Genomic DNA, 24,684 nt, shown 5'->3' with positions numbered 1-24,684 from the left:
GGCGAACAAACCGGTTCAGGGGAGAGAGATCTATCACCGGGCGCCAGCCTCCCGTAGACTTTTCCACCAGGAAGAGTCGACTGTAAAAGCCCGGTGACTGATCCGTGACGATTTCTACAGCTCTCTTGCTCAGCATGGTCTTGATCTCCTGTCTCATTGCTACGTCCTTCGGTGACCCTGGAACGTACGACTGCTGTTGGACCGGGTGGTTGGAGGTGAGGGGTGGCCGAGATTCGAAGGGTAATAGATATCCCTCCCGAAGGACATCTACAATCCAGGTCTCGGCGCCGTAGCGCTGCCAAGTTGCCCAATGGCTGGCCAGGCACCCCCCCACTTCCGGCAGCAGGTGAGGGGGAACGCCGTCCCTAGCGTTTCCCCCTTTCTTCGACTTCTTCCCAGAGCCTCCACGGGAGGAGGAGGGCTGGGAGGAGGGCTGGTTACGGCTCCCCTTGGTAGAAGTTGAAGAAGACAGAGTCTTTCCCCGGGGCTTCGACGCAGCTACCGTCTTAGCCACCGAGGAAGCGCTAGCCGAGCTCTTAGACTTGGCCGCAGTCCGAGGCTGCCCAGAAGCCTTCGAGACTGCCTGGTAACCAGACGGTCACTGTCGTCAGTGCGCCGTCTGTCCACCGCAGCGTCCACCATCTCTCCTGGGAAGAGAGACGTGGAACTCCGTAAAGGTCCGTTTGCGAAGTCCCAACGCCGCTTCACGCCCGGCCGCCCTGGAAACCCGAGTAAGGACAGCGTCCCTTCGTTGGAGTACCAGGTTGGCCCACAGGTTCACCGTCTGGTGGGCAAGGAAGGAGATGGCTCTTCCCCCAGACTGGCAAAGTCTCCTGAAGGCCGAGTCATCTTCGGGAGAAATTCCGGAGTTGGCTGCGACCTTAGATACTGTAGGGACCACAGATCTAGCCAGGAGACGGCCTGGAAAGCTGCCATGGCAGTAGATTCCAGGCCGGTGCCTCTTGCTGCGAGAACCAGGTTCTCCGGACAGGAGCTGCTGAGACACACCCGGAGTCAGCCTGGCTAACTCCGGGTTCACCTGTTTGGGCGGCATCGGGTCTTCAGATGGCACGTAAAAACGCCGCTGTCGCAGCAGAGGAGGTGGAAGCAGCTTGCTCGACCTGCCAGACTTGAGCGAACCGTCTTGTCCGGAGACAAGCGATTCAACCTGGTCCAGCACTGAGTCCGCAAGCTCAGAACGCGGCAAACCCACCGTCGGTCTGGGTTCCCTCTTCGGGCCCCAGAACGACTCGAGCCGGGACGTGGGCTTCTCGGGATGGTGGGGGGAGCGGCGATCCTTCCGCGAGGTCGTTGTGCTGACGAATCAGCGCAATAACCTCGGCAAAGTTCCTCTGGATCTCAGGAGTGACTGCGTCCTGCGGAGTCGGACCGTCCAGTCCCTCAAACAGAGCATCTCCCGAGACCCTCCTCCCTCAAGGGGAGGAACAGCGACAGACCCCTCTCGGTCTCCTCCAACCCCACCTGTGCGTATGACCTGGCCGGATGGGCCCGAGAAACCGTGCCTGGTACGTACGACGACGTGGTGGGATCCTGAGGGGCGCACCCCTCACGATCACTCCTCAATACCTCGCCCCTCCCGGTTGTAACCCGAGGAGGTTGAAGGTATGGGAGAGGCAGACCTGACGCTCCCTCCTCGCTCGCTGGCAGGACCAGCGGGCGGCTTGGAAGACTGCAGGCGATCGCCAACCCGCGGTGGCGATCGAGCTGCAGACCTAGTCGAGCCGTCTCGCTGTGGAGACCGGCTGGACCGAGAACAGCGGCCCCGGTCTCGTGTGTCAGAGGAGCTGGTGCTGGTCGCCGTACCCGATCGCTCTTCTGTGAGAGTGACGGTCAGGCGACCGGCGAGCTCCACTGTCACGGTGAGATCGGTGCGTATCCTCACGTTGCGTCAGTTCGCTGGTACCAGCCCCCGTGGCTGGTGCCGGCGAACGGGGGACCTCTTCCCAGCCTCAGCCGTGGCCGGTCATGGACGGTCACGTCCCAGGCCCGGGTAGCCAGCTGCTCGCCGCGAGAGCGAGAGCTGGTCTGGTGAGAGTCGCGTGAGCGGCTGTCACCAGTCTTCCGCTCCGTGCCGTGAACCTGACGCTGAGCAGACTCAGAGGTCTGGTTCTTGGCTGTACGGCCGCTGTTAGGCGACCGTACACTCGGTACCTCTCGCGAACGAGAGGCCGAGACGGACCCTGCTGCCGTGGCTGAACCACTGACAGCAGGTGAGGAAGTGCCGGTGTTAGCCGGCACTCCTCTGGTCCCCGTAGTCTTCTTCCTTGCGGAAGAAGAGACGGGTCCTGCCCCCGAAGGAGCAGGGTGACCAGCGGGAAGAAACCTCCCCCCGTCTCACCAGAGCGAGACGGGCCCTTAGAGGTTCCCGAAGGAGACTTCTTAGGGGGGGGGGAGGCGACCTTCTTCTTCTTCGGCGGGGGAGCCTTAGAAGAAGAAGGGGAAGAGGCGGCAGACGACGACGACGACGAAGAAGACGATGAAGACGACGACGACACCTTCCTCCTCTTCTTCTTCTTCTTCGTCAACCTCCTCAGGACCGATGTCAGATCTGTCATCCAGAGCGGAGCCGGGGCTGCTGTGCCGAAGCAACAGGGCCCGGACGCACCTGTCCCGAACAGATCAGCATCGGGAGCAGCGGCGCCAGGAACAGGAAACAACATCAGCAGGGGTCAGGCATCACAGGAACGCAGAAGAGACAGCAGGAGCAGGTACAGGAACGGCAGCAGTGGTCAACGTCACGTCCGTGGACAGCAGCTGGGCAGGTACGGGCAGGTACGGCAGACTGTGTAGGCGGTCCAGATGGGCGGACCAGCGGCACAGACATCCTAGGTACCGGTGGGAGGGCCAGGGGCGAGCTCTTCGGGCACACGAAGTCCGGTCGCGGCAGCACGGCAAACCCAGGTGGCGGCATCACACTCCCCCGAGGTACGGCGACTGGCCCCTGCACCGATGTAGTGGGTGTCACAGAGACCGCGTGCGGGGTGTACACCAGGTGAGGAGGTGAAGCGTAGCCGGGTGTTGTAAGGGTCGTGGTGGTGGTCGTGACCGTAGCATGGGTGACCGCCACGGAGCCAGCGAGATGGTAGAGCAGCCCCTGGACACTCGGCACGCCCTGCAGCCCCAACGATGCCCACACCTGCCGAGGTCATCCTTCGCGGCAACCGCAACCTGAGGAGGCAAAAGTCGGGTGATTAGGGGGATCCTCTACCCGTTCGCGCGAAGACGAACGGATAGAGGACCCAGAGTACAACTCGACGTCAGGGTATCTAGCGCCCTCCTCCACACTCGACAAGTCAGGAGAAGAGAAGGACCTAGAAACCCCCCCCGAAGGGGAAGGCGCGATACGTGGAAGTTGAGCGGGCGGCAGGAAAGAAGACGAAGTGTCCGTCACCAAAGGAGTCGCGGGAGAGCTTTCCGACGACTCCTTTGCAGGCCTTCGCTTCTTCCTGCCCTCATACAAAGTCCACTGCGCCTCCGACCAATTATTGCAAACATCACATGGCTCGGCTCGGGTGCATTCGCGCCCCCGACACCGAGCACACAAAATATGAGGGTCTATCTCCGGGAAAGAGCGGACTTCCCGCATTTACGCCCTTCGGTACCCGGGCATAGTCTCCGTGGGGTAGCGAGGCGAGGAGATTCCATCATTAATCAATAACACTTCAAAAAATATGAAAAGAGAGAAATGATTGTACTTACAATGAATTCTTTCATACACAAACACAACCATATACTCAAGAAGCAAACGACGAGAAGCGGGCAGAGAGCGTCGAACACACACGTCCACTCGCTGTGAGGCCGAAAGCAAAAGTGATTTGTTTACCTCCCAGTCGCGCAGCCGCGCGCCTGTCGGACAAGCAGTTAACTACCGAACCCCTTGTTCGAAAGCTTACGACCTATCCAGCTGCCGCTAGTACCTTCCTATTGTAAAAGGACCGAAGGTTTGTATGCCGTGTCGGAACAAATTCAAGTTACGAAAGCAAATACGAAGATTTTTTTGGCTCTACACACGAAAATAGTTCAGGTTACGAAAGGTTGTTGCTGTAAAGTCCTGAGATTCGCCCGGACCACCGATAACAATTTTAAAACTCGCGCGCCACCAACTGAGTAGACTCGCCACCATCCTCCCGCTCTCCCATTGGTTCCCATAAGATCCTGCTGCCATAAGATCCTGCTCTCCTATTGGTCAGCATCTTTCCCATCGTGCTCTATGTAAAGGCGTTCTTCTTCGGCCACTCGGTAGCAACATCGTTTGTATACGCACCTGGAATTCGTTCGTTCACATATACGATTTCATTTGTTAACGTAAATTCGTGTTAAGTGATTTCGTTGTACTACTTTATCGTGTTGTGTGAGAACTTTAGTATACTACATAACTTAATTACGTACAGTATTCGTAGTCATGGGTCCCAAGAAAGTTGCTGAAGTTCATGCAAAGAAGAGGATGCTTTCTATGGAGACAAAAATGGAGATTATCAAGAAATATAAAGCTGGCATGCAGTTGAGTGTGATCGCTAAGGAATACGGCCAAAATCCGTCGACGATAGGCCCCATTCTTAAACAAAAGGAAGCCATCAAAGCAGCTACACCTTCCAAGGGCGTGACTATTTTGTCCAACAAGAGGAGCCATATGCACGACGAGATGGAGAGGCTGCTTCTTGTCTGGATAAAAGACAAAGAAATCGCTGGCAATACGATAACCGAGACGGCAATCTCCCACAAGACCAGCGCTATTTTCGGCGATTTGATTGCCCAGGCCGAAGACGACGGAGGAGAAGGGACATCGACGCCAACCCCAGACTTCAAGGCTTCTCATGGGTGGTTTGAAAAATTCCGGAAACGGACTGGCATCCATTCAGTGGTGCGGCATGGGGAAGCGGCCAGCTCGGGCATGAAAGCGGCTGAAGTCTTTATTAACCCTCTTACGCCGCAGGGGTATAATAAAAATTGTCTCCCATATGCCGAGGGGGTCTCGGAGTGAGCGCCGAAGCAGAAAAAATATTTCTTTCAAAAAATCACAGCGCGCTTAGTTTTCAAGATTAAGAGTTCATTTTTGGCTCCTTTTTTTGTCATTGCCTGAAGTTTAGTATGCAACCATCAGAAATGAAAAAAATATCATTATCATATATAAATAATGCAATATATGATAGCACGAAAAATGATATTGTTATAATACAATAAAGTTTCATACATACTTACCTGGCAGATATATACTTAGCTAAGACTCCGTCGTCCCCGACAGAAATTCAAATTTCGTGCCACTCGCTACCGGTAGGTCAGGTGATCTACCTGCCTGCCCTGGGCGGCAGGACTAGGAACCATTCCCGTTTTCTATCATATTTTCTCTCTTCCACCTGTCTCCTGCGGGGAGGCTGGGTGGGCCATTAATCGTATATATCTGCCAGGTAAGTATGTATGAAACTTTATTGTATTATAACAATATCATTTTCATACAATGAACTTACCTGTCAGATATATACTTAGCTGATTGGCACCCTTTGGTGGAGGGTCAGAGACAGCTAATATGGAATAGACAGGTAAACAACATATGTTGTAGGTATAAAAGAAAAACCTTGGTTCCTACCTGATAGGTGGTAGACTTCGTGGCTGTAGCCCGGTAGTCTGCATCACCTCAAGACTTTAGCGAGATATTAGATCTATGGCTAGAGTTCTTGTGGGTCTGTCGATGGGTATATGAACCGCTTACTCGGCAGAGCCTGAAAGGACTTTGTCAATGGGTACTGGACCACTTCTATGACAACACACCTTATGAAGGAGCATAACCAATCCCGACCACCTGATCCTAACCACCATGTTAGTATATAGAATTGTTCTGAGTTATCCCCGAACTCATTACAAACAACCCATAACTCGAAACGAAAAAGCATTCATACAAAAATTCTCAAAAAAAAAAAAATTTTAATACTCCTCTAAAAGATATCACAAGAGTTTTCCTTACTGAACAACAGTGACTGGCCGCCAGTGCAGCACCGAGCCCTCTTTGTCAGCAGAAATCTAGAACATATCTAGTAGAAGGTATGTACAAAGTTAAGGATTGGTGTTTGCTCCGTACCCAGTATCGTATCCGCCGATACAAAAGGCCCCAGAGAAAAACATTTCTCGTAGGTCACGCGAACGTCTTTAAGATAGTGAGATGCAAATACCGAATTGCACCTGCCAATATGTCGTATCAATGATTTTCTTTTAGCGACATATTCTTCTGAAAAGAGAGAGACGTCGCCACTGCTCTAACTTCATGGGCTTTTACTCTTAAAAGCGGAAAAGAGTCGTCAGGACAGAACTTGTGAGCATCTGTAATGACGCTCCTAATGAAGAAAGCTAATGCGTTCTTAGACATGATTCTTGTGGGGTTCTTAATCGAACACCAAAGACTTTGTCTAGAGCCTCCCATTTGTTTCTTTCTTTGTAAGTAGAACTTCAAGGCTCTTACCGGGCAAAGAGACCTTTCTGTTTCTCTCCCTACTAGACTCGATAAGCCTTTGATCTCGAATCTCTTGGGCCAGGGATTCGATGGTTTTCATTTTTCGCTAGAAAAAGAGTTCTAAACGAGCAGAAGGCCGAGTCTCTGTTAAAGCCGACTTCATCTTCAGGGCATGAAGTTCCCCAACTCTTTTGGCTGTCGCCAAAGATAGGAGAAACAAGCATTTCCTTGTTATATCCCTGAACGAAGCTACATGGGGAGGCTCAAATCTGTCAGACGAAAGGAACTTGAGAACTACATCCAGGTTCCAGCTGGGAGGAGTTAGTTCCTTAGATTTTGTCGTTTCAAACGATCTAATCAAGTCGTGCAGATCTTTATTATCAGCAATCTCTAGCCTCTGTTTCTGAAGACTGCCGAAAGCATGCTCCTGTATCCTTTGATCGTCGATACAGATAAGTGAGAGACCTCTCTCAAGAACAAAAGGAAATCAGCGATTTTGGTTATAGAGGTACTGGAGGAGGACAACTTCTTAGACTTATACCACCTTCTGAATACCTCCCACTTCGACTGATAGACTCGTCTAGTGGAAGCTCTGCGGGCTCTAGCGATAGCGCTTGCAGCTTCGAGAGAAAAACCCCTCGCTCTGACAAGTCTTTCGATAGTCGAAAGGCAGTCAGCGCGAGAGCGGGGAGGTTTTGATGAAACCTCTCGAAGTGTGGCTGTCTGAGAAGATCCATCCATTTTGGAAGGGATCTTGGGAAGTCTACTGTCCACTCCAGCACCTCTGCAAACCATCTTGTGCTGGCCAAAACGGGGCTATCAGGGTCATCCTTGTCCCGTTGGACGCTACAAACTTTCTCAACACTTGTCCCAGGATTTTGAAAGGGGGGAAAGCGTACACGTCCACATGAGACCAGTCTAGCAGGAAGGCGTCGACCACGAGAGCTCTTGGGTCTTCCACCACTGAACAAAATACTTACCGAGCCTTTTGGAAAGGAATGTGGCGAACAGATCTACGTGAGGAGTGCCCCAAAGATCCCAAAGACTCTGACACACCTCTGAATGAAGAGTCCATTCTGTGTGAAGGACCTGGCTTCTCCTGCTCATTCTGTCCGCCCTGACGTTTCTCGTACCCTGAACAAATCTTGTCAGGAGGGAGATGTTCCTCTGTGAGGTCCAAATTAGCAGATCTCTTGCTATCTCGTATAGAGACACGGAGTGCGTTCCTCCTTGCTTCCGAATGTAGGACAGGGCGGTAGTGTTGTCCACATTCACTTGGACCACACTGTTTGTCACAAAGGGTTCGAAGAACTTTAGCGCCAAGTGAACTGCTAGAAGTTCTTTGCAATTTATGTGCCAGGACACCTGTGCTGCCTTCCAGGTGCCTGACACTTCTCTCGGTCCTAGTGTTGCTCCCCAACCCTTCTCCGATGCGTCTGAATACAACACTCGGCTTGGGTTCGGAACTTCCAGAGAAATTCCCTTGTTCTCTTTTAGAGGGGACAACCACCATTGCAGGTGTGGTTTCATCTCCATTGGAAGGAGAAAACTGTCGGAGAGAAGTCCCGTCTTCCAGTTCCATGATCTCCTTAGGAAAAACTGAAGAGGACGAAGATGCAGTCTTCCTAGAGGAAAGAACTATTCGAGCGAGGAAAGGGTGCCTAGAAGGCTTAACCATTCCCTCGCCGAAGTCCGTTCTTTCCCTAAGAAGAGAGAGACTTTTTCCAAGCCTCTCACGATTCTCTCTTGCGAAGGAAATACTCGAAAACCCCGAGAATCCATCTGAATCCCCAGATAGACCAAGTTCTGTCTGGGAATCAGCTGTGACTTCTCGAGGTTCACGAGTAGTCCCAACGCCTTTTTTTTTTTTTATCAGGTCTAGGGTCAAAGAAAGGTCCTCCAAACACTGTCTCTCTGTTCTGGCCCTGATGAGCCAATCGTCCAGATATAGAGAGATGTTGACGCCTTTGAGGTGAAGAAACCTCGCCACATTCTTCATCAGGTTTGTGAAGACCTGAGGAGCTGTGGACAGGCCGAAACACAAGGCCCTGAACTGAAAGATCCTTCCCCCGTCATGAAACGGAGGTACTTCTTCGACGAAGGGTGAATCGGGACATGAAAATAGGCGTCCTGGAGATCCAGCGACACCATCCAATCTCCTTGACGCAAAGCCGCCAGGACTGAGCCGAAGTCTCCATAGAGAACTTCTCCTTTAGAACGAACTTGTTCAGAGCGCTGACATCTAGTACGGTCTCCAGCCCCCCGAGGCTTTCGCAACCAGGAAAAGCCGACTGTAAAACCCCGGAGAGTTTTGCTCTAGAACTAATTCTATAGCTCTTTTGTCCCACATTTGATTCACCATCAGACGAAGAGTATCCCTCAGTACAGGGTCCCTGTATCTGGCTGACAGTTCCCGCGGAATGGTCGTTAGGGGAGGACTGTCCTGGAAGGGGATAAGATATCCCTTCCTGATTATGGACATCGAAGAGGCGTCCGAGTTTTATGAGTGACCAGGCGTCTGCAAATTCGAGAAGCCTGGCACCCACTGTGTTTGGAGGTTGTCTGTCTCACTTCCCTTTCTTAAAGGGACGGGAAGAAGCTTTACCTCTCCTCTCAGGACCTCTTCTCTTAGAGGGAGCTCTGGAGAGAGGGCCTCCTCGAAAGGGCTGAACCGTAGAAGTCGGTCCTTTCTTGTCAACCGAAACAAGGGGTCTCTTCTTCCTTGCAGTTTGCAGGAGAAGATCCTGTGTCGCCTTCTCAGTCAGTGATCGAGAAATGTCCTTCACTAACTGAGAAGGAAACAAGAAGTCAGACATGGGAGCGAAAACCAGGCTGCCTCCTCTGTGAGGGAAAAAAGAAACCGCCTTGGGTTAAGAAAGCACTAAAAATACTCCTCTTCTTAAGGAGTACCGCTCCAAAAAGAGAGGAGATTTCTCCCGATCCGTCTTGTACTGCCTTGTCAATACAAGAAAGAATACTCAGAATGACTTCGGGGTCTAGACCTTCCGAGTCATGAGCCTTCTTAGACATCACCCCAAGGGACCAGTCTAGGAAATTAAACACTTCCAAAATATGGAAGAGGCCCTTGAGGAGATGATCCGTCTCCGAAATCGCCCAAGACACACGAGCTCCATTCAAAGCGTGTCTCCGCGATGAATCAACCAAGGTTGAAAGTCCGCTTGCGGCTGCCGCTCGGAGAGAAAGGCCCATGTTCTCCCCAGTTCGGTACCAGAAACCTCTCTTGCCAGAAAGTATGGCTGGAGGCATACAGAAGGTGGTTCTGCCCAGATCCTTCTTTGACAACATCCATTTGTCTATAGACTGTAGCGCTCTCTTCATAGAGATCGTAGGTCTCATCTTCAAGACCGACGAAGACTTTGGTACAACCGCACTCGAAAACAGTGATCGAGGCTAAGGAGGAGCCGCAGAAGTCAAAGAATCTCCGTATTCCTGCAAAAGAAGGTCTGTCAGAACTCTATAGTTAGAGACTCCTTCTCTACCGTTACCCTCTTCTTCCGAATCTCCTTCTACACCTTGCGGAGAATCGGCCTGAAAAACGAGAGGATCTTCATCCCGTTCTCTCTCTACTGGTGACAAACTCCTACTAGGAGAGGGACTCATAGAGTGAACAGACTCTCTCTCAAGTCTAAAAGAAGTCTCGCGTCTGCTTGACTTCTCACGCCTGGAAAGCTCCTCGCGCTTGGCTGGCGCTTCTCGCTTGGCTGGAGCTTGTTGCCTGGCTGGCATCTCGCGCCTGGCTGACGCCTCGCGCTTGTCTGGCGCCTCACGCAAAGCTTTGACCTCCTCGCGCCTGCCTGGCGTCTCGCGCTTGGCTGAATCCTCACGCCCTGGCTGGCGCCTCGCGCCTGAGCGTATCCTTATCTAGAGCAACTCGCTCGGATAGCTCCTGACGCTTGCACGACTCTTCGCGCCTGGAAGACGTCCCATGTCTGGAGGATGCTTCACGTCTGGCCGGCGAAAGAAGACGAGACTTCTTAATAGGAAGTCTAGCGTCCTTCTTGCGAGGGGGATCCCTCGAAAGAACTCCAACCAAAGAGGCTATCTGCTCTTGTACTGCAAGCAATATCCTCTTGGAAGCCACACCATCCAGCTCCTCTTCAATGAAGAAGCAGGAGAACTCGAAGGAGTGCGATCCTCAAATACTGTTCGAGGAGGCGTCGAAACCAGCTTAGCCTTCTTGATAGAAGAAGGAGCTTCCTCCGAGAAGCGTTCCGGGCTCGAGTCGAACGCGCGCTCTTTCCAATGCCTTTTCAGTGGCCTAGAAAGATCAGAGTTTTCCTTCCACCTCGTTTAGGTGAAGGAGAACCGGACGACGAGAAACAATCTCGTAGGACGCTTCTATTAGAGCGGTCCTGAGCAGACTGTAGCGAAACAGAACCTGCTGAAGGGACGCCTGACCGTTGGGGATTCCCCACAACCTCCGTACGACTTTCCTACTCCTCTGGTATGAGAGTTTTGGAAGAGGTCTAGACCTGGGAGCATCGCAGGGACGGTCAGACGCCCCCTCCACAACACTGGGAACACTCATTCTTCACTAAGTAATTCACAATCACTTCCCTTACCTTGCATGGCCGCCATCTTTGTCTTCATTTTACGAAGAGTAGCCTTCAGATTGGCGATTTCCGAAGCCGAATCCGAATGCAAAGCCTGTGAGGATTCAGATACATAGGGAGAATCATATTCATTAATAAAAGGAGAGTTAGACTCAGAAAAAGGCTCAATAGGCCTTGTACTCACACTCTTTTGTGCAGCCCGTCTAATTCTATCCCTCTCTAACTTCTTCGAGTAAGAAGTTAGAGTCTTCCATTCATTAGCATTCAACTTTTCACACTCAATACAGGTGTTAGCCAAAGAACAGTCAAACCCCCAATACATTTACGACATACAGTGTGAGGATCAACCGAAGCCTTCGGTATCCTCACCTTGCAGCCTACATTCACACACACTCTCACACTAACACTTGAATCAGACATTCTATCAGAAAAATCAAAAGCAAGTCCAAATCCAGTCCACAGTAGCGAATGCCAAAACAACGATCCAGTACGTCACCAAGAAATCCAATATAGATGATCAAAAAAGTCTTGAAAAGCGAATTCCAGTCAGGAGGTAGTAACAACAATGTTGATACCACCGGCGACAGAGAAAATATGATAGAAAACGGGAATGGTTCCTAGTCCTGCTGCCCAGGGCAGGCAGGTAGATCACCTGACCTACCGGTAGCGAGTGGCGCGAAATTTGAATTTCTGTCGGGGACGACGGAGTCTTAGCTAAGTATATATCTGACAGGTAAGTTCATTGTATGAAACAAAATGATATTGTTATGTTACAATAAAGTTTCATACATACTTACCTGGCAGATATATACATAGCTAAGACTCCGTCGTCCCCGACAGAAATTCAAATTTCGCGCCACTCGCTACAGGTAGGTCAGGTGATCTACCGGCCTGCCTGGGCGGCAGGACTAGGAACCATCCCCGTTTTCTATCATATTTTCTCTCTTCCACCTGTCTCCTGCGGGAGGCTGGGTGGGCCTTTAATTGTATATATCTGCCAGGTAAGTATGTATGAAACTTATTGTAACATAACAATATCATTTTCATACAATCAACTTACCTGTCAGATATATACATAGCTGATTGGCACCCTTCGGTGGAGGGTAAGAGACAGCTTCTATATGGAATAGACAGGTAAACAACATATGTTGTAGGTATAAATAAAACCTTGGTTCCTACCTGATAGGTGGTAGACTTCGTGGGTGTTTGCCCAGTAGTCCTGCATCACCTCAAGAAACTTTAGCGAGATATATGATCTATGGCCAAGAGTTCTTGTGGGTCTGCCGATGGGGTCTTATCCGCTTACTCGGCAGAGCCTAAAAGGACTTTGTCAATGGGTGCTGATCCACTTATATGACAATACACCTTATGAAGGAGCACACAACCAATCCCGACCACCTGATCCTAACCATATGTTAGAACTAAGGATTGTTTCCGAGTTATCCCCGAACTCGTCACAACAACCGTAACTCAAAACCACTACGACACATACATAATTTTCAAAAAAAAATTATACTCATCTAATGGATATGACAAGATTCTCTTACTGAACAACATAGACGGCCGCCCGTGCTAAACCAAGTCCTCCATTGTTCGAAGAGACTCCAGACCCATATCCAAAAAGAAGAAAAGTATATACATTTAAGGATTGGTGTCGGCTCCCGTACCCAGAACGTATCCGCCGATACGAAAGGACCTAGAGAAAAACACTTCTCATATGTCACACGACGTCTTTCAAGTAATGAGATGCAAATACTGAGTTGCATCTCCAAAATGTCGTATCTATGATGTTTTTAAGCGACATATTCTTATGAAACGAGAGAGACGTCGCTACAGCTCTCACTTCATGAGCTTTTTACTCTCAACAGTTGTAATTGTTCGTCAGGACAGACCTTATGAGCGTCTGTAATGACGTTTCTTACAAAGAATGCCAGCGCATTCTTGGACATCAGGTCTTAGTGTGGGGTCTTTTACCGCGCACCAAAGACCTTGTCTAGAGCCTCCCATCTGATGCTTTCTCTGAAGGTAGAACTTCAGAGCTCTAACAGGGCATAGAGACCTCTCTGCTTCTCTGCCTACGAGACTCGACATGCCTTTGACTTCGAATGACTTAGGCCAGGGATTCGTGGGATTCTCATTTTTCGCTAAAAACAGGTCTTAAACGAGCAAATAGCTGAGTCTCCCTTGAATCCTACTTTATCCTGCAGAGCATGTAATTCACTAATTCTCTTTGCCGTAGCTAAAGATAATAGGAATAGGCATTTTCTGGTGATGTCTCTAAACGATGCCAGATGAGGAGGTTCGAATCTATCCGATGACAGAAACTTGAGGACTACGTCTAGGTTCCAGTTCGGAGGTACTGGTTCCTTAGACTTTGAAGTCTCAAAAGACCTTATGAGATCGTGGAGATCTTTTATTATCTGCCAGATCCAATCCTCTATTCCTGAATACAGCCGAGAGCATACTTCTGTATCCCTTTATTGTGGATACGGCTAGATGAGATTTTTCTCTCAGGAATAGCAGGAAATCAGCAATTTCCGCTATAGAGGTAGTGGAGGAGGACAACTTCTTGGAATCTACACCACCTTCTAAATACCTCCCACTTCGATTGGTATACTTTCGTAGTGGAGGTTCTGCGTGCTCTCGCGATCGCGCTTGCCACTTCGCGAGAAAAGCCTCTCGCTCTGACAAGTCTTTCGATAGTCGAAAGGCAGTCAGAGCGAGAGCGGGGAGGTTTTGATGGTACCTCTTGAAGTGTGGTTGTCTGAGAAGATCCGTCCTTCTTGGTAGGGATCTTGGAAAGTCTACGATCCACTCTACCACCTCCGTGAACCAATCCTGGCCGGCCAAAAGGGGGCTATTAACGTCATCCTCGTCTCCTTTGACGCCACAAACTTTTTCATTACTAATCCCAGGATTTTGAATGGGGGAAAAGCATATACGTCTACTCGAGACCAACTTAGCAGGAAGGCGTCTACCATAAGTGCTCTTGGATCTTCCACGACCGAGCAAAAGACTGGCAGTCTTTTGGAAATGAATGTTGCGAAGAGATCCACATGAGGAGTCCCCCACAGAGACCAGAGATCGAGACACACTTCCTCGTGTAGGGTCCACTCTGTATGAAGGACCTGGTTCCTCCTGCTGAGTCTGTCCGCCCTCACATTCTTTACTCCCTGTACGAACCTTGTCAGCAGGGAGATGTTCCTGTGGGACGTCCAAAGCAATAGGTCTCTCGTCAGTTCGTAAAGGAACGAGGAGTGAGTCCCCCCCTGTTTCCGAATGTAGGCAAGTGCGGTGGTGTTGTCCACGTTTACTTGCACTACTTTGTTCGACACCAGAGGTTCTAGACTCTTCAAAGCCAGATGCACGGCGAAGAGCTCTTTGCAGTTTATGTGCCAAGTCACCTGTGCTGGTTCCCAGGTGCCTGACACCTCTTCTGAGCCTAATGTCGCTCCCCAACCTTTCTCCGATGCGTCGGAGTACAACACTAGGTCTGGGTTCTGTGTTTTTAGAGATATCCCTTTGTTCTCTTGCAGAGGGGGCAACCACCACTCCAGGTGCGATTTTATCTCCACTGGAATGGGAAAAACGTCCGAAAGCCGTCCGGTTTTCCAGCTCCAAGACTTCTTGAGGAAGAATTGAAGCGGACGTAAATGCAGTCTTCCTAGTGGGAAGAACTGTTCTAGCGAGGAAAGGGTCCCTAGAAGGCTCAACCATTCCCTCGCCGACGTATGTTCCTTCCCTAAGAAGAGAGAGACTATCCGCAAACCTTTTGCGATTCTCTCTTGCGAAGGAAATACTCGAAAACCCCGAGAATCCATCCGAATCCCCAGATAGACTAGGTCCTGTCTGGGGATCAGCTGAGACTTCTCGAGGTTCACGAGCAATCCCAACGCTTTGATCAAATCTAGCGTTAACTTTAGGTCCTCCAAGCACTGTCTCTCTGATCTGGCCCTGATGAGACAGTCGTCCAGATACAGAGATATTTACTCCTTTGAGGTGAAGAAACCTCGCCACATTCTTCATCAGCTTGTGAAGACCTGAGGAGCTGTGGACAGGCCGAAGCACAAGGCTCTGAACTGAAAGATCCTTCCCCCCGTCATGAAACGGAGGTGGTTACTTCTTCGATGAAGGGTGGATCGGGACGTGAAAGTAGGCGTCCTGGAGATCTAGAGACACCATCCAATCTCCTTGTCGTAAGACGCTAGGACTGAAGCAGAAGTCTCCATGGAGAACTTCTCCTTCTGAACAAATTTGTTCAGAGAGCTGACGTCCAGTACTGGTCTCCAGCCTCCCGAGGCTTTCGCAACCAGAAAAAGGCGATTGTAAAACCCCGGGAGTTTTGATCCAGTACTAGTTCTACGCTCGCCTTCTTGTCCCACATTTGTTCCACCATCGATCGAAGAGTATCCCTCAGCACAGGATCCTTGTACTTGGCTGATAGTTCCCTTGGTATTGACGTTAGGGGAGGAGTGTTCAGGAAAGGGATACGATATCCCTTCCTTATGATAGCCAATGAAGACGCGTCTGCGTTTATCAGTGTCCAGGCTTCCACAAATCCCAGGAGCCTGGCACCTACTGGTGCTTGGAGGAGAGAATCTTCATATTCCCTTTTTAAAGGGACGAAAGGCAGACCTACCTCTCTTCTCCGGAGCCTTCCTTCTTGCGGGAGGTCTGGAGGTCGGACCACCTCGAAAGGGCTGAACAGATGTACTAGGTCCTTTCTTGTCCGATGCAGAAACAGGTTTCTTCTTTCTTGCTGACTGCGTCAGAAGATCCTGAGTCGCCTTCTCAGTTAAAGAATGCGCAATGTCCTTCACTAACTGAGAAGGGAACAAAAAGTCAGATAGAGGCGAATACAGTAGAGCTGCCCTCTGAGCGTGTGAGACTGCCTTGGTTAAGAAGGCGCCATATACAGTCCTTTTCTTTAGCAGACCTGCTCCAAATAATGAGGAGATTTCAAAAGATCCATCCTGTACCGCTTTGTCAATACAAGACAATATGCATAACAGGGCTTCAGGTTCGATTCCTTCCGAATCATGGGCTTTCTTGGACATCACCCCAAGGGACCAATCTAAGAAGTTGAAGACTTCCAATACATGAAAGAGTCCCTTGAGGAGATGGTCCAGTTCAGAAATTCCCCACGTAATTCGTGCTGAATTGAGACCTTGTCGACGTGAAGCGTCAACTAAGGTCGAAAAATCTGCTTCCGAAGTAGAAGGGAGAGCAAAACCCATATTCTCTCCCGTCTGATACCAAATGCCTCTTTTCCCAGCTAATCTTGCTGGAGGCATACAGAAGACTGTTCTCACTAAGTCTTTCTTAGACTTCATCCATGAGTCTAAGGATTGTAAGGCCCTCTTCATCGAAATGGTGGGCTTCATTTTGAGAAAAGACGAAGGCTTCTTCGTCTTAGCACTGGAAAAGAGAGCGCGCGGAGAAGGAGGAGCGGCAGGAGTCAACTCGTCTCCATACTCCTCAAGAAGCAAGGTAGTCAAAACCTTATAGTTCGACAGTCCTTCTCTTCCCTGATATTCATCATCATCCGAGTTTTCTTCCAACTCGGGATCTACATGAGTCTCCGCTCTCCTTTCCGTACGTTCCTCTTCTGGAGGAGACAAACTCCTAATAGGAGAGGGGCTAAGGGAATGAAAATCTTTCCTCTTTCCCGCTTTAATAGTTTTGGAAGGCGCCACAAGCTCAGGCTTCTCTTGAAAAATTAGAAGACGCTTCCCGCTTGTATGACGCTTCCCGTTCGCCAAGCGTCCTGGCTGACGTCTCTCGCTCACTTGTCTGCTGACGTCTTGATGACGCTTCGCGCCTGGAAGACGCTCCGCTCTCCAAAGGCGTCCTACTTGGCGTCACAATATTGGTCGGAGCGTCACGTCTATGATCCGATTTCAATGACGCTTCACGTCTAAAAGACGTCTTACGTCTCTCTGGCGTTACGAAACTTTCGTAAGCCACCGTTCTCGTTCTCGAACTCGAAGCTTCTGTAAGACGTTTAGCAGCTTCACGTCTGCATGACGCTTCTCGTTGAGCAGGTGAGAGAGGACGAGACTTCTTAATTGGAAGCGTCACGTCCTTCCGACGAGGCGCTAAAACTCCCACTAGAGAGGACAGTTGCTCTTGAACTGCCATAATTATCCTCCTTGACGCTTCTCCCACGTCCACTGCATGACGCCTTTCGTCATCACTCGGGGGAGAAGAAGGAAAGGGTACTTCTGCGTACACGTCAGGTGACGCTGACGCCACCTTCGCTTTCTTAATAGAAGAAGGAGCGTCATCTGAGAAGCGCTCTGGGCTAGAATCTATTTCAGGTTCTATCATATGACGCTTCAGCGGTCTCGACAAGTTCGACTCCTTCCACCCTCGTTTAGGTGAGGGAGAGGGAGAGGACGAGAAACACTCACAAAGGACGCTTTTTCTATAGCGCCCTTGAGCAGCCTGCCACGAAGCAGAGCTAGCTGAAGGGACGTCTGACCGTTGGGGATTCCCCACGACCTCCTTAAGGCTTTCGACTTTCCTTCTCCTCTGGGCATGGGAGCTTGGAAGAGGTCTAGGCCTGGGAGCGTCGCAGGGACGATCAAACGCCCCCTCCACAACACTGGGAGAACTCACTTCACTGTAATGCTCACTTTCACTAGCCTTACCTTGGAAGTCAGCCATCTTGGACTTCATGTCTCTAATTGTAGCTTTCAGATTGGCGATTTCCGAGGCCGAATCCGAAAGAGCACTCTGAGAATGAGATACATAGGGAGAATCTACATCAGTAGGATTAGAATTATCCGTGAAAGGCTCAATAGGCCTTGAACTCACACCTTTCAGACGTCTAACCCTATCCCTCTCTAACTTCTTCAAATAAGAAGTCAAAGTCTTCCACTCTTCTGCATTTAATCCCTCGCATTCCTTACAAGTATTATTAGCAGAACACTGAAACCCCCTACATTTACGGCATACAGTGTGAGGATCAACCGAAGCTTTCGGTATCCTCACCCTGCAGCCTACATTCACACACATTCTCACACTCACATTTGAATCAGACATACTGAGAAAAATCCAAAAGAGTTATTCCAAAAACAGTCCACAGTAGCGAATGCCAAAACACGATCCAGATACGTCACCAAAAAGCCGAGAAACGATGATCAAAAGGATGAAATATGAATCTAAGTCAGGAGGTAATAGCAACAATGTTGATACCACCGGCGACAGAGAAAATATGATAGAAAACGGGGATGGTTCCTAGTCCTGCCGCCCAGGGCAGGCCGGTAGATCACCTGACCTACCTGTAGCGAGTGGCGCGAAATTTGAATTTCTGTCGGGGACGACGGAGTCTTAGCTATGTATATATTTGACAGGTAAGTTGATTGTATGAAAATTTTATATATAATTGTATTCAAATCGCGCTGTGAGCAAAACGGTTAAAGCAGAGTTAATTTTTTTTGTTGTATTGTACACTAAATTGCGATCATTTTGGTATATAACACATTGTTAAACAATCAGAGCAACACAGAGAAAATATTATCACAAAATGATGCATGAGATGGTGGGAGCGGCGATCCTTCCCCAAGGTTGTTGTGCTGACGAATCAGCGCAATGACCTCGGCAAAGTTCCTCTGGATCTCAGGAGTAACAGCGTCTTGAGGAGTAGGACCGTCCAGTCCCTCCAGCAAGAGCAGCTCCCGAGACCCTCCTCCTTCAGAAGGAGGAACAGCATCAGACCCCTCTCGGTCTCCTCCTGTCACTTGCGCGTACGTCCTGGTTGATCCTAGGACCGTGCCTGGTGCGTACGGCGTCGTGACGGGATCGCGACATGATCACTCCTGGGTACCTCGCTCTTCCCGGCGTATCCCGAGGAAGTTGAAGGTACAGGAGAGGCAGACCTGACGTTCCCCCCTCGCTCACTGGCAGAACCAGTGTGCTTGGAGGGCTGCAAACGATCACCAACCCGCGGTGGGGATCGGTCTGCAGGCCTGGTCGCACCGCTCACCTGTGGCGAGCGGCTTGACTGAGCATGGCGACCCTGGTCCCGTGCGTCAGATGAGCTGCTGCTGGTCCCCCTATCCGCCCGGTCCATGTGGGAGCGGCGGTCAGGGGACCTGCAGAGATCATAGTCGCGGTGAGACCGGTGCGCGTCTTCGCGGCGCGTCGAACCGCTGGTACCAGCCGAGGCTGGCGCCAACGATCGGGGGGACCTCTTCCCAGCCTCAACCCGTGGCCGGTCAGAGACCGTCACGTCAACCCGAGTTACCAGCTGGTCGCTGCGAGAGCGGCCGCTGGCCTGGCGAGAGTCACCTGAGCGGCTCTCACCAGCCTTCTGCTCCGTGCCGTGGTCCTGGCGCCGAGCGAACTCTGGCTGCACGGTCTCCCACAGGAGACTGTACACTCGGAAACTCTCGCGAACGAGAGGCCGAGCAGGTACCTGGCTTAGCGGACGGGCTGCTAACACCAGGCAAGGAAGTACCGGTGGTAGCCGGTACCCCTCTGGTCCCCGTCTTCTTCTTCCTTGCGGAAGGAGAGACGGACCCTGTTCCCGAAGGAGCAGGAGGACCAGCAGAAGGACCCCCCGTCCCAACCGGAGTGGGACGGGTCCTTAGAAGGTCCCGAAGAAGCCTTCTTAGGGGGGAGGAGGCAGCCTTCTTCTTCTTCGGCTTGGTAGCCTTAGAAGTCGAAGGGGAAGAGGCGGCAACAGACGACGAAGATGATGACGAAGACGACGACGACACCTTCCTCTTCTTCTTCTTCGTCAGCTCACGCAGGACAGACGTCAGATCCTCCATCCAGGACGGAGCCGGGGCAATTGCCGAAGCAACACGGCCCGGATGCACCTGTCCAGAAGGACCAGAGTCTGGGGCAGCAACACCGTGGACAGGAACGACGTGGGCAGGAGCGGGAACAGCGGGAACAGCAGGAGCGGCTGGGCCAGCAGCAGGAACAGCGGTAGCAGCAGGTACGGCAGGCAAGTCAGGTAACCCAGGAGGCTTATTTTCAGCCACCGTCATCCTGGGTACCGGTGGCAGGTCCAGGGGAGAGCTTTTCGGGCAGCGGAAGTCTGGGGTCGGCAACACAAAGAAACCAGGTGGAGGCGGCACACCCCTCTTCGGTACGGCAGCGATCGGCCCTTGCACGGCGGCTGTTGGCGTCACTGTCATCACATGCGGTGTATACACAAGGGTAGGAGGGGCGGCGTACCCTGGAGTAGAGATTGTTGTTGTTGTGGTGGTCACAGTACCATGGGTGACCGCCCCCGACCCCGCCAGACGCTGAATCAACCCCTGGATACAGGGCACGCCCTGCAATCCCAGTGACGCCCACACCTGCCCAAGGTCGTCTCCCACGGAAGATGCACCTGCGGTAGCAACAGTCGGGTAAGTCTGAGGGGTACCCTCTCGCTTGGGGGGGGGGAACCCCACTCCGAGCGGACGGAAGACCCCGAATACAATTGAACATCTGGGTAACGAGCGCCCTCCTCCACACTCGACGGATCGAGCGAGGAGAAGGACTCCGAAACCAACCCCCCCGCAAGGGAAGGCTCCAAACGTGGGAGCTGAGCAGGGGGTAGGAAGGATGACGAGGTATCCGTCACCAAAGGAGTCGCTGGAGAGCTTTCCGACGACTCCTTGGCAGGCCTTCGCTTCTTCCTACCCTCGTACAAGCCCCACTGCGCCTCAGACCAATTCACACACACAATACATGGCTCGGCCCGAGAGCATTCACGCCCTCGGCACCGAGTACACAATTCATGAGGATCCACATCAATGAATGAGCGAAATCCGCCGCATTTACGCCCCTCCAGCCCGGGACACACTCTACGGGCAACCGGGGGGCGCGGCAAAAGCTCCAATTCTTGATCCATAATTTATTCACTTAATGAAAAATGAAAAAAGAATACTTACTGATTCACTTTCACTACCAAACAAACCAGTCAGAGAGAAAATAATATCCAAGCATACGACGATGTAGCGGGCAGAGAGCGATGGTGAACAACGTCCTCACACACCAGGCCGAAAGCAAAAGTGATTCTTCACCTCCCAGGCGCGCGGCGCGCGCACTGTCGGACAAGCAGTTAACTACCTAACTCCCTTGTTCGAAGCTTACGACCGTTCCAGCTGCCGCTAGTTACCTTCCTATTGTTAAAGGACCGAGGGTTTGGCTATAACGTATCGGAACAAGTACTTTTTTTGGGGTTGTTCACATTGATCGCACATGGTCCACTCCTGTACCATGCGGTTTTTTACCCTACTTACTTCGAAAGGATAGTAGATGTCTCAAGCTGTTGCTCTCACCACCGATGACTCGTGAATGGTGCCTATCTTCGGTGTCAGGACATGTTAAAGTACTTTTTCGGAGGGTGGATCCACACGCAGCCAAAACTGGATCAGCTAGTCCAGTCGGTTGTTTCCCGTACACTTGGCCCTCCAATTCCTAGTGGCTTTTGTATTCGTGGGAGTGTTCCTTGCAGTCCATGCAAGAGTTGTTATTTAGAAATAACATGGTCTAGGCTAGCTAAAAGATCAGTAGGCTATATGGAAAAAGCATACAGTAGGCCAACTCTCATGCACTCATGTAGTATCAAATAATGGAGATCTTAGCTTAAGCATTTTACTGATGCTTAGAGTTTTAGAGTTGCTATTTCATTCTTAGAAGCAGGTAGGGTAAAAAACCGCATGGTACAAGGGTGGACCATGTACGATCAGCGTGAACAACCCCAAAAAAAGTACACTATAACGCGTCCTGACATCGGAGATGGGCATCAGTCGCGACTTGTTGTTGGTGAGAAACGGAACTAAAGACCTCTACTCCGGTGTCAGGACACGTTATAATGTACTTTTCTTGGGGTTGTACACATTGATCGTACATGGTCCACCCCTGTACCATGCGGTTTTTTACCCTATTTCATTCTGTCTCAGGGTAGTCTAGGCTACATTTACGAGAAAATCAATAGCTTAACAACTGACCTGTGGTATGTACTTGATAAGGGTAATGAAGAGTTTCACGTACGACAAGTAGTACAAGAAATCCAACCATGGTACAACTGAAGCCGCTGCCAATATAACCATGACAATCGTCACTAGGCCAACAGTGCTGAAAATAGACTTTGCTGTATTTGATATTTGTTGGTCTCCTCGGTCATAAATGAAACACTGAAAGACTTGGATGCAGCAGGCAGCAAATGCATGAACAGAGAATATTACATCATTCAATTGCACTGGGTTGACTCCATAGGGGTGTCGCTTGAAGTATTCAGATTCTATGTATGGAATCCCAAATAAACAAATATTGAAAATGCTGTACACAAGGAATCCAACTGTGTTCAAAGACAGAAAGTCAAAATGCAATCCAATCACACTTTTTCTGCGCCAATTTGAGAAGGTTTGGGGATAGAATGACACTGACCACGCAACAAAGTATATCCAGCCCACAGCATCACTAACGTAATCTAAGACGTCAGAATGAGGAACCACCACACGCACAAACGCCTTCGAGACATCAGTCATATTAGGGGGTATTGCCTTAGTGATCAGCACCGTTTTTCCAACAGCAATGGGAGTCACTGTGAGTAGAGTCTGGTTTATCATTTCCTCCGCCACAAATGTCACATTGGGCAGTTCTCTTAAAATTTCTGTCGCGTTTGAATCTGTAGTGAACATTAGCGTTACATTTTCCTCAATATTGCCGTTAATATAAAGGGTCACATTATGCGAAAGTCCGAGTGCAATGCGTAGGTCATGGTTTTTAAATTCACAGACACTTTCATTTCCTTTAGTAACCTGGTCTTGAAGAACTACAGCTGTTTTCATGGGGGACACTGCTGTCACTCCACTTATGACACCTGCGCCTATGATTAGGAGTAACACGTGTGTGTACATTGCAGTTGAGGAAATAGAAGAGGTCGACGTGGTTATCATGGTGCCCCAGGGTTACGAGCAACGTCTAGCTTCACGCTCGACTGCTGTTCCGTATCTACTGTGCCTGCCTAGTCGAAAAGGAACACCAGCGATCATGCTGATCTGTAATTGGCCGATGTTATCATCACCAACCTTCCACTAACCACAAACAGCATCATCATAGTCAGCTGACTTCCAGCCTTGGTAACTTAATCGCACTGTTCAGCAACAGGAACATTTGAGAGGCAGATTCGCAGAAAGAAACTAGGTGTTAACTCCTTATTGTTTAATACACTTTTAACTCATTTATACCTACGTTCAGTATTAAATCAAAATAATTTCTATAATAAACTGTCTAATCATATTTCAAATATTTAAGGTCGCTATTAATCTAAATAATCTGAATTATAATCAAGAAAATACAATAATAAATCTCTATATCATAACCTGGATATAAGCATTGGGTGGTTACTTTTTTTTAACAATAAAAACGGAGAGAAACCTTGAAGGAAAAACGATCATTAAAAAAGATGTTGAAGATAACGTGAGAAAGGGAATGAACACCATAGATTAAACAAGAACAACGATTCTTAAAGGAATGGAGCTGACCGATTAAGACACACACACACGCACACACACTCATATCGAGATAACAAATTTGCCATACCAACATCGGGTTCTAAACATTCAAAGAAATCAACCATATAAAAAAATAAAGAACACCTATATTAAGAAGAAGAGGCTTAAGCCTTAAGACCTTACTTGGCCATCCATCAACAAGGGAAAAACGTTTACCACTAATTGACACAAACAATCAACAAAGATGATAACACCCACAAACTATATGCTAACAAGAAGACCAAATTATTTGTTTATACAAATATGATGGGAGGGGCTAGAACAAAAATTAACGTAGTGATGTGCTAAATGCAACATAAAGACAGAAGAGTTCAGAAATTATGACTCAAAATCATCGATTATACAGGTGGATGAAAAAAATTATTGAGGTGCTTGGTGGTAAAGGTCTTTGAAGATAAAAGGAGAGCAGCTAGGACGTTGAGATAAGCAGGACTGAAAGAACTTTGTACAAAGAATGTAATAGTCATGCGAGCCAAACACAATATGTAGACCTCTAAATCCCATGCATGTGTGAGTGGTGTGGGCTGTTCACAGTTGCAAAGAATAGTAGAGAGCATGATCTCCGCAATCAGGAACCATGTCATAACATGCACTGATATCATAACTGAGGTTGTCAGAGCGCCACCGTCTCTTCTCATGCAATAACTTTCAGTGAAAACGTGAAAATCGCGTATGAAACCATAACATTTTCGTTATAAAACAAAATTAATATGCTGCCTGCATTCAGGAAACGTCAGCAGAAAACAGGAATGAATTTGCTCCTCACTTAAGCATTCGAAGAGCAAAAGATTTCACAACTGCACTAGGCAGACTATATAGCTATTATGCATATTAGTAGTAGCTAAAACAAAACTCCTATAGAACTGAGTAGTATCACACCTAATACTTGGATAGACACATTTTTAACAGGAACAACTGCGCAATGTTGTGAGCAAAACAACTAGGTCAGGTAAAGCAGAATGCAGAGGATGCTTATCACTGTAGTACATTTCATGCAACAAATATAATGGACTCACTTTATGGCTACATTAAGAGTTGGCAAAATAAACTTGATTGATGACATAACCGCATCTAAGAGATTGAGATGAGAATGAGCACCGGAGACCACACCGGAGGATGG

General features: G+C 49.6%; 1 protein-coding gene across 2 annotated transcripts in view; it reads right to left on the bottom strand.

Moving 5' to 3' along the window:
* Positions 1–23,194, bottom strand: part of LOC135205699 (cystinosin homolog) — a 44,997-nt gene extending 21,803 nt beyond the window's left edge. The window contains exon 1 of one of the 2 annotated variants that reach the window (XM_064236663.1): positions 21,996–23,194. In XM_064236663.1, the coding sequence (XP_064092733.1) occupies positions 21,996–22,946 (951 nt within the window). In that variant the 5' untranslated portion in view covers positions 22,947–23,194. The remainder of the gene's footprint in view (positions 1–21,995) is intronic. The other variant, XM_064236652.1, reaches the window with a different exon arrangement.
* Positions 23,195–24,684: the final 1,490 nt, after the last annotated feature.

The sequence above is a fragment of the Macrobrachium nipponense genome, chromosome 11 (genome assembly GCF_015104395.2).
Source record: "Macrobrachium nipponense isolate FS-2020 chromosome 11, ASM1510439v2, whole genome shotgun sequence".
NCBI lineage: Eukaryota > Metazoa > Arthropoda > Malacostraca > Decapoda > Palaemonidae > Macrobrachium > Macrobrachium nipponense.
Note: the sequence above shows the minus strand (reverse complement) of the source record. Positions and strands in the feature narration are given on the sequence as shown.